General features: G+C 38.2%; 1 protein-coding gene across 1 annotated transcript; it reads right to left on the bottom strand.

Moving 5' to 3' along the window:
* Positions 1-1,223: 1,223 nt before the first annotated feature.
* Positions 1,224-1,904, bottom strand: LOC118968871 (sex-determining region Y protein). Its single transcript, XM_037001155.1, has one exon. The coding sequence runs from the start codon at positions 1,887-1,889 to the stop codon at positions 1,224-1,226; it is 666 nt and encodes a 221-aa protein (XP_036857050.1). The 5' UTR covers positions 1,890-1,904.
* Positions 1,905-9,991: the final 8,087 nt, after the last annotated feature.

The raw sequence follows: 9,991 nt of genomic DNA, 5'->3' as shown, positions 1-9,991 counted from the left end.
GTCACAAATTTTAGATTAAGCAACATTTTTTTCTGCAACAAATTAGTCTGCAAAGTTAACTCATATTTTAACCCAAACTGCTTTCAAAAACGTGACACTTAGCCCTAACACACACTCTGTAGTGTTTGCATATGACTGGGGCATTGTTTTTAAAAAGCTTCCGAATGTATGTAGGAGAAAATTGGTTTTCATACATATGATATATATTTTGACCATCGATTTGTTTTTCTTGTAAAACCTGAAAGTTCCCTTTGCATTGCGCCAGTTTTCTACATTACCCTTATGCAAATTTCATAGGGCCTTTGGTTTAAATATTCACTGACATCTCATCCGGTTAAACAGACTGGGTCTCCAGCGCCCGGGTCTCCCCATGACCCGTAGTCTGAATAATTTATGTACTCAATCTTCTATTTCTTTTTTCTCTATAAATGTACACAAGTTAGGCAGCAGTGGAGAGAAGCATAGTGCCATTGTCAAGAGAAACTTTTCCACTGGAAGAGGCAGAACCTTGTGTCTCGTCCCGATATAAAAAAGAACAGAATTTAAGTGAAGATTTTACTTTTCCGGACTGATTTTATAGTCAGTTTAAAGTAGACGTCAAAACGCACAGATTTGTGTGGAGGAAAGGAATTGAACTGCAAAAATGGTTTTTCTGCAGCTGACAAGGGAGAAATATAAAGTTCCTAACAAGAGAGAATTTACCTATTCATTTGTTAATTATGTGCAAACGCGTTATTAGCTGAAAGACCAATGGAACAGACGGTCTAGAAGGGATTGTTTTAGCCGCTATGAGGTTTTCCACGAAGAGCAGCATTTATTCTTCAGCCCCGTTTTGTGCGTGTTCCTCACCACTGTATTTCTGGGCTACGGCATTTCAAATGAAGAGTGAGGATTCTTTTATCTATGTTGAGGATTATCGGGATATCAATATGTATTTAGAGCTATATCATGGGCAATCTGTGGAACAACTGAAATACAGATATTGTTCCACTGAAAGAAAAGCGGACGGTTTTGGAACTCCAACAGTTTCAATTGTTGAGAAAACTTCTCTATCGTTAGTATTCTCTTCCGCAGCCATAAACGCCGGTTGAATCTGTTCGGAATGTCCTCTAATTCTTTAGCATTAAGCATGTTCACAGGCGTTATTCTGAGATGAATTTACAGAAGAAATAATAGTAAAATCGGGATGAATAAACCCTTTGTTATGGAGAGTAAGGAAATCACTACGGAAAATAAACGTGAGGAAGTCCGGGCTGTAAACTACGGTGACCGGGAATGTCGGCGTGGATCTGCGTAGTTGCCCAGTAGTCATGCAGGCTTGTCGAGGTCCCTGGCGCTTGCAGCAGCTTGCTGGCTGTGTTTAACAGCTGTGAGTGACTCAGCTGGTCCTCCAGCCGTGCCTGTGTGGCCTCAGTGCCGCCGTCCTGATTTCTGAACGGGTACAGCCTTTCGTTTCCGACCACCTGAGTGCATGTTACTGTGGACGGCTCTGTGGGTAGCGATTCGCCGCTTTTCTGTGGCTTCTTGGTCTTCCGACGAGGTCGGTATTTATAGTCCGGGTATTTCTCGCGGTGTACTGCCTGTAGTCTCTGTGCCTCCTGGAAGAATGGCCATTTTTCTGCTTCTGTAAGCACTTTCCACTGGTACCCGAGACGCTTGCTGATCTCCGAGTTTCGCATTTGGGGATTCTCCAGAGCGACCTTGCGCCTTTGATCTCGAGACCACACCATGAATGCGTTCATGGGTCGTTTGACGTGGCCCTGGCCGCTCTCTTTACCATTTCCTCCTATTTCACGTCGGTAATTTGAGCTGCGATGCGCCGTCCAAAGTAGGGAAGAGGTTTGCTGCGCCGCTGGACTGTAATCATCGCTGTTCAGCATTCGAAACATGGCAGAACCGTGTGAATGAACCGATAAAACTGTTTTTTATGATAGCACGGCAAAGTTCGAAGGATATATGCGTTGGGAAATTAGTTTACTATTGTTCAAAAGTGACTTCTAACACAGACTTTGTTACTGTAACTTGTGTAATAAAATACTTCTCCGCCCTCAACACCTCCCCCTCAAATCCGCCCAGGGCTCTTAGCCAAAGCCCAGCCGACCTACTCCTTCTCAAGAAAAACTTGAGAAGTTGGTAACAACACCCTGTGTGTCGTCTCCACATCCAAGCCAGCACTTTGAAGGCTCTATCCCGCTCCTTAAAAGTACAAAACAAACTTTGATGTTATTATTCTACTACCCCTTTAAATCAAAAGATGAAGGGTTCAGAAAAGAGATACTAACGAATTGCTTATCATAATAAGTATTTCTGAGTGTTATTTATAAAGAAACAAATGTGATGACCACCTACTTATAAGCCGTTAAAACACACGCAAGATACTGAATTCAGGGTACTTGCCATCCTATTTCTTCACTTATGCTGAAACTATAAAGAAACCCCACGTAAGTTTTACACTGGAGAAGAACTCGGAATTCTATTCCGTTATCTATTAACATAATGTCCAATCTCTGGGACTACTGAAACTAGACATAAAAATTGTTTCATTAAAATATAAACAGATGACCTACGAATTCAAGCACTTCCACTGATGGTAAAATAACACTTAAAAGGACTAAATTTGTTTTTTTCCGTTTGGTTTTTGTAAGCTGTACAAAAGTTTAAGTCCCTCCTTTGCTCTTTTACATACCTGATGATGAAAAAAAAAACTATTCAGATATAAATTCAATCTCTAAATTACAGCCACCAATTTATCATCCTTCATATTTGACCTCAACCTTAGAACAAAATCAAAAAGCTTTGGCTTACCAGAAATAAGTGACTGCCTCCTCTCAATAAACGGAAATCATCTAAAGCATTTTACCCTAATGGGAGGAAACTCCTCCCAAATGAGCTTTACAACCACATTTGCAAGGTGGTGATGCCGGGGTTCTTGTTCATGAAGCTGAAGAATGAGCTTCACAAACACTCAAGGTAGGAGAGCAAGCTGCAAGCTTTTATTTAGAGATAAAGTGAGAGGACAGAGCTCCTGCCACAAGGCAGCCCATGGTTGGCTCATTGTCTAGGGTTTTATGCATGGTAGAGGATTTTCAGGAATGAGGGTTAGGGGTGACTTTGTGAGTGGTCCCAGAATGCTCGTTCTTCATGAGTCCGAGTAACAGAAGAAATTTTCTGCTCTGATTCTTTCTCAAGATACCAGTTTCCCTCTGGGAGCATGTCAATTAAGACCGCCTACCCTGCCCCCAAGGTGGGCTGGGTTGTTGTCTGTTTGCTGAAGTTAAGAATCTTACTTCTTAACTTCTTGGGCTGTTTATAGTTGGGCTTGCTTACCAAATTAGTCTTTTTTCCTAGGTTGCAGATGACTTGGTTAGGATCAGAGAAGGAAATACAGCACATATGTACAGTTAAAATAAGCTGGGCCTTTTAGCAGGCTAAGGTACATTTTACAGTGTCAGGATGTAAACTGCTACAGTGAAGTCACAGGTTATGCTTAGACACTTTTCTTTACCTGCAGAACACTCAAACATTCCAGGGCAAGTTGCTGCTGGCCTTTTGAGTTTTAATTGATCTCTCTGAAGATGTCTATATTCCTAGTCTGGTATCTTTACCCTAGAGAATTAGTGTGACTCTGACTTTGGGTAATGCTTACCCACAGAGGTTCAATAGGGACTTCTTTGCACACTGCTACATTGTTCTGACTGTAATTATCTTGCTCTGCTTTTTCTCCGGAGACCCTCACCCTACTCTGACTACACCCATGGTCCCTGTCTCGGTGGGAGTAATACTGACAGATGGCAAGGACACAGCCTATTAAAAATAAAAATAAAGCCTTACTAGGACTAAATAATAAAAATGTCAACATTCCTAAGAACATAAAATTTAGATGAGGCCTGCTTTACATGCAAAGAATCCACACGTATGGGATTTATGCAGTAAATGCCGTGAGCACTAGTACCAGAAAATCCAAACAAAAATTAATTTTGTTCACTCCGAAGATGACTATGCATTCTGTAATTTGCATCCTAATCATCAAGGAAAGTTTAGTAGTCAAGATCAAAATAAGATGGGAATATACTGTTACTTGGCCCAATTTAAAACAAATATGCTAATGAAAAATCAAATGTTTAAATCACACTTACACCAAGCCAGATTCTGTAAAGCTGCAAATTGTTTAATATGTGAGAGAAGAATATATACACCATTTCAAAATTAACAATAGAGGCAAAAATAAGTACATACCGCAACGTAGAAGAACCTTGAAAATATCCTGTGTGAAAAAGGCCACGCAATGAATGCTTCCATTTATGGGCAAATACACAGAAGAGGCAAATGCCTAGAGACAGGAATCAAATCAGCGGTTGCCCAGAACTGGATAAGGGGGAGGCAGCACCAGGAGTAACTGTCAAGGGGTGCATGTTTCCCTTTTTGGGTAAAGAAATGTCCTGGAACTAGATACAGGTGATGATTGCACAACACGGTGAATGTAGTTAAGGCTACTGAATCATACACTGTAAATAGTTAACACATGAAATGAATTTTATGTTATGTATATTTAACCATATCCAAAGGGAAAAAAGCAAGAGAAAAGACAAAGGCAATTGGAACTTCACAGATACCCATATATCATTCTGTGAAAGGGGAATGGGGTGGGTGGAGAGTCAATCTAAATTCAAAGAAAGAGGAATTTAATTGTTGTTTGACCTCCATCCAGCTCATAGAATAGTGCCTGGTGTATAGCAGCTTCTTGAAATATTTCTCCAATGCTTTAATTAACAAAAGACATAAACATAGCCTCAAGTTTGGAGCAAGGAAGAGACCTAGTAATTTACTTTAAAAAATGGTGAGGGGTAACAATTTTTCATGCAAATGTGGAGGGGAGGGGAGAGGAGGTGATATGGTTTGCCTAGGTATTATGATATCAATAATTTATCTAATGATTCTTTGAGTGCCTTTTTGATGTTTCAGCTCATTTTAATCTCAGCACCAGGGATGATACTCAATTGCTATCAGATTGAGTATTTACAGTTACACTATTTAACTGTAAAGCTGGAAATTGTTTAATATGTGAGAGAGTATATACACCATTTTAAAATAGAAATTAGAGGCAAAAGTACCTACTGCAGCATGGAAGAACCTTGAAACTATCTTGTGTGAAAGGCAGACGCAAGAGGCCGCACAATGAATGATTCCGTTTACGTGCAAAAGTGCAGAATACAATATTTAACACTTCTTAAAATAGAGAGCTTTTATACCGAGAGTAAAAAGTATGCTCTCCTGAGCTCCTGGGTAGCTAGGACACCATGGCCATCCCCCAAATTCAGTAAATAAAGGGCTACAGCACTATTGTGTTATATGACTACAACCTTGACTTGTTCATTAATGATTATTTCTCAACAGCTCTTAACTATCTTGTCATCAATCACAACCATAAACAATCTTAAATGGTAGGAAGTGATATGACTCTGATATAGATCCATTAAATCTAAATGATACAGATCCATTAAATCTAAAAGGGATTAACTAAGAACAAAATTTTCCAAAGTACCACACTTAAATTTCACCTTTTGGTGTGACTGCTTTTGTTGGATTAGAAAAATGCTTGAAAGACAACACCTATGAGTAATTTCATCAAGAGTCTGGTTCCTTTTCCAATTAGAATAAATATAAATGAGAAATGAATAATACTGATTTATTCCAAAGAAATCGGCTGCATTTCAGGTACAAATAGACAATAGACACTTTACTCTCATTGGCAAAAAAAAATACTCCCTTGAGGATCTGATTTTTATTTCTATGCTGAATGGAAGTATAGCTCCACACTATTTACACAACATAACCCACAAAATTTTATGTTAATAACTTATTCTTTTTCTCACCAAAATAAATAAGTAAATAAAATCCAGAATATTTTCTAATTATGGAATGGATACAATAAAATAAAGCAGGAATATTACACCACTTATTTCCTCTAATTTTTTCAGGACATTCCCATCAAAATATTAATTTTTATGGTCATGAAATAATCCCCCAAATTTTATATCACTAATACCTTACTAATCTAAATTTATATTTTGTCTATGGGCTATGTTTTTTAAAACTTAATGGTACATGGAACCTCAAAGACACAAGCAACATGAGACAAAGTAGATAAAGCACACAGCAGCAAGTTCTAAAATTTCTGGACAGCAAACAACACCAGCAAATAAGTGGAAATATTGAATAGATTAGTAACAAAGTTAGGATTTAAAAAATTAATCTCTATGTAGTTCTCTTTGGGGTTTGCAGATTAAATGTCCTTTATGTAAGCTTTTTTTTTTTTTTTATCCTTTCCAGTCTTGCTGGATTCACAAGTCATGGACTAACCTAAGGTATTAAAATGAAATACAGTCAATGTGTTAGGTAGGAGTTAATGCTCACTTATTTCATTCTTTCAAGATTTTAACCAAGTAAGCCATATTTCAGGCTCAATATTTTAAGAACTGTTCAATGTTGTAGAATCTGACTCCCTTAAACATAGTCAATTTCATTGAAATCTCCTTCCCAGGAGTTTCCTAATCAATCTGGAGGAGGAAAAAAACCACCTGAAAAAGTATTCTGAAAGAACATACGCACTATATTTAGTTTGCTAACGATGCTTTTCTTCTCTGACCTCAGCAGAACGCTTTCTTTTATCGTTTTGACCTTTCCAAAATATGGAAGTTTGCCTCTAAAAGCAAGATTTTAATCTGAGAAGAAAAAAACTATGCAGCCTGAAGCATGTTCCCATATTAATTGTAACTGATGGGAATCACATCTCTGCTAGTCAAGCCTGAAATATGTAAAAAGCTAACTGTATACATTTGCATTCCTCCTTTCTACCTTGAAACATACAGCTGGCCTCACTCCTTTTCACTTGACTTCTGATGTCCATGTCTAATGTACTCTTTTTAATCCTTCTAATCAGCTTGGATACTGTTTATCTTAGTTTATCCCTTTCTGTAAAATGAAAATCACTCTTTTTTTAAATCTCCCTTCTATTTCTTTTGAAGGTCAGCTATTTGAAGGTCCAGTGAACCAGCAGCTGTTTGACCAAAAACGACTTTAAGAAAAATCTGTTACAGATATTCTGTGGAAGTGTTCTGCTTTCTTGCATTAAGTCAGAGACTGTTTTCATTCGGTTTCTAAACTTCTTTGAAAAACATTCTTTAGTATCCAATACTTGGTCAGCTCTCATGAATATTTCTGTTTTCTGCTGAGTATTCTTTTTCCCTCCTTAGTGATTTATATATGAGAGATACGGTCCTTTAGCTGAAATAGATTTCACGGAAACTTTCCCAATTTTGCACTTATATTTCCATTTTGCTCTTTTTATTTTTTAACCTTCGAAACAGTAATGTAAAACCAATGGATATAATGTGCATCCCTGTTTTGGTCTTATTTGAATGACAACCGTTCCGGTATATCACCAGCTAGAAACTGTTGCTTGTTGGAGATATCTGAAATAAAAGGGTCTACTGAACTTTTACAGATGTAGCCAGATTAAGGACAGCCCTGGGGTGGGAAGTTTCTGCTTCATCAGCAAGACCAGCCAACAGAAACAAGTTGGCACCAGACTCAAGAAACAAGGAACATTTGTAAGGGGTCTCAAGGAAAAAGAGTTCTTTAAGTTCACATTGGCTATAGATAACGAAAGCAGGCTAATACGAAGAGGGGAAAGTCCAGGGGCACACAGTTAGTCCATACATAAGGCTTGTGGATTTGTTGTTGATGATGGTCAGACACAAATACATGTCATGCCCAACACGGATGCGGTGGTCCTGGGGACGTACTGTATTATTGTTGAAATGACTACATCCAGGAACATGGAACTTCTGGTCAGCTACAGCCTGGAGCCTTTGATTGATGATCTTTCCTTGTCTCTCTCTCTCTCTTTCCCTCAAGCAACCTTGCAGAAATGCAGTTTGCAGCTTGCGGAAAATGCAGCAATGCAGTTTAACTCCTACCTGGCGTCAAGTTGTTCTTTAGGAGGGGTGATTCAGAAGCCCATGTCTGCCCCATTCTGCAAAAGGCAGAAGTCCTAACCTTTCGGGAATATAAGCTAATAACAATAGGCAGGACATTTCGAAAGAATACGATTATGTGACACAGTCTTATGCCTTCTTGTAATAGAAAAGGCTGGAATGGTAGAAAAGAGGTGGAGTAGGAAGGAAGACAAGGCAGACACCTCATTCCATTTGCATGCCTAGGAAGCAACTACATATATGTTATGCTTGAAATTTGAATAGAAATCAGTTAAAACAATCACCTGAAATCAGTGGTTTAAAATGGTAATAGCTATCTGATCTCTTCCATGATACTTAGTAGTTAATATGTTGCTGTGAAAACAATGTTTGATTTTAATTTTCAGGTTTTTCAATTATTATAAACTATAAACCACTTGTGATTCTTTTAATACTCATCATAGCTTTGCTTATAACTAATTTCCTACTTCTCATATCACTTATGTTTTCATTAGTTTTCTTTCCCCTTACTCTACATTAGCCAGTGGGTATCTAATATCACAGGCTTTTTGAGCAAATGAGATTCCTCATCTTTCTGTTTCTAATGCTTTCTTAGTAAATCCTTTTTGATTTTTAGGAAAGTTATGTTTATCCAAGCCATGTGCTGTAACTTTCATATTTTCCAATTTTTGCAATTAAAGGCTTTGACCCCACCCATATACACAATGGTGAAAGATGTCTCCAATGTTGGTGCTGATAAAATATATTTAACACAAATACCTGTTCTGTGGTAAGACTACTTCAATCAGTGCAGAAAAGTAAGTGCTGTCAAAACAAACAAGGTATGTATCTTCAAATATATGTTATCTTTTCCAGCCACTTTGTGCTTACATGCATTGAAACCTGACTCCCCAATGTCACCCAAACCACATTCACCAACATACACTTTTAGATAACAAAAATCTTTATTGACTTTATTGCTCACTACTGGTTAAAGAGGAATACCACTTCATGGACCTTGGGAAGTATGCAGAGGTGGGGAAGGTAAGGTCAGAATTTTTTGGGAATTGGCAGTTTGCTTTAAGGTGGGTCTTCCCAGGGAATTAGGATGGCTATATTAGGATTATATATAGGATCACAGCCCAACATAGCCCATTGGTAGAAACAGCAAGACAAGCATCTTGAGGTAAATTATTCAAAGAATCTGAGGGTACAAACAGCACCTGTTGATGTCCTCCCTTGAAGAGTTGATGAGTCTTTCCGGAAGCTCCTTTAATGAGCAATCTAAGCATTTGCCGGTCCAGGACAGTACTGGGGAAAACACAGGCATTCTAATGAAGATAATGGAACAGCACAAAGTCATGTTAATCTGGGCAGCAAGGTGTTACTTCAGTTTTCAGGGCCCAGGCTGAGTCTGGGGATAAATGATTTTGTTTATTACGTGGAACTTGGCAGGGATCAAGTATTCTGTTCTGCCGTTCATCTCTCATTTCTGCTCATCAAGCTATTTTGCATATCACGTTTGCTGAGTCTTTGAAAAAATGATACTTTAATATGCCTGCCCAAAACTACATATTCTTGTCATTGCGCCTCTGTGGTGTTCTGTGTGTGCCCATGGACAATTTATTTTCATTTTGATATTTGGCATTTTAAAATACTGATTAGCCTCTTCTAGGACCCTTAAGTAGATATAAGTAAACCTGCTAGCCATTGTAGGTGGTGGTCTAATTATGCTTGTGCAAAAAAAAAAAAAAAAAAAAAAAGGCGTATAAAATTTTCTCGGTGATAATCTACTTAAATAAAAAACATGAGGGCTTATAAATTAGGTATTTAGTTTATGGAATTGTTAGACACTCCAACACAGCCTAACTCATTCCATTTTGAAACCGGCTAAGAAGTTAACAGTTAAGTAGTCTCTCTCCATGCTGCCCTATAAATAGACCTTCCTGAATTTCAGGAATTTTACTTGCAGCCTCCTGGAAACTATAGGTAAGCATATTCCATTCCCCAAAGAA

Source organism: Manis javanica, chromosome Y, assembly GCF_040802235.1.
Source record: "Manis javanica isolate MJ-LG chromosome Y, MJ_LKY, whole genome shotgun sequence".
Lineage (NCBI taxonomy): Eukaryota > Metazoa > Chordata > Mammalia > Pholidota > Manidae > Manis > Manis javanica.
This window is presented reverse-complemented; position numbering and strand designations above follow the sequence as displayed.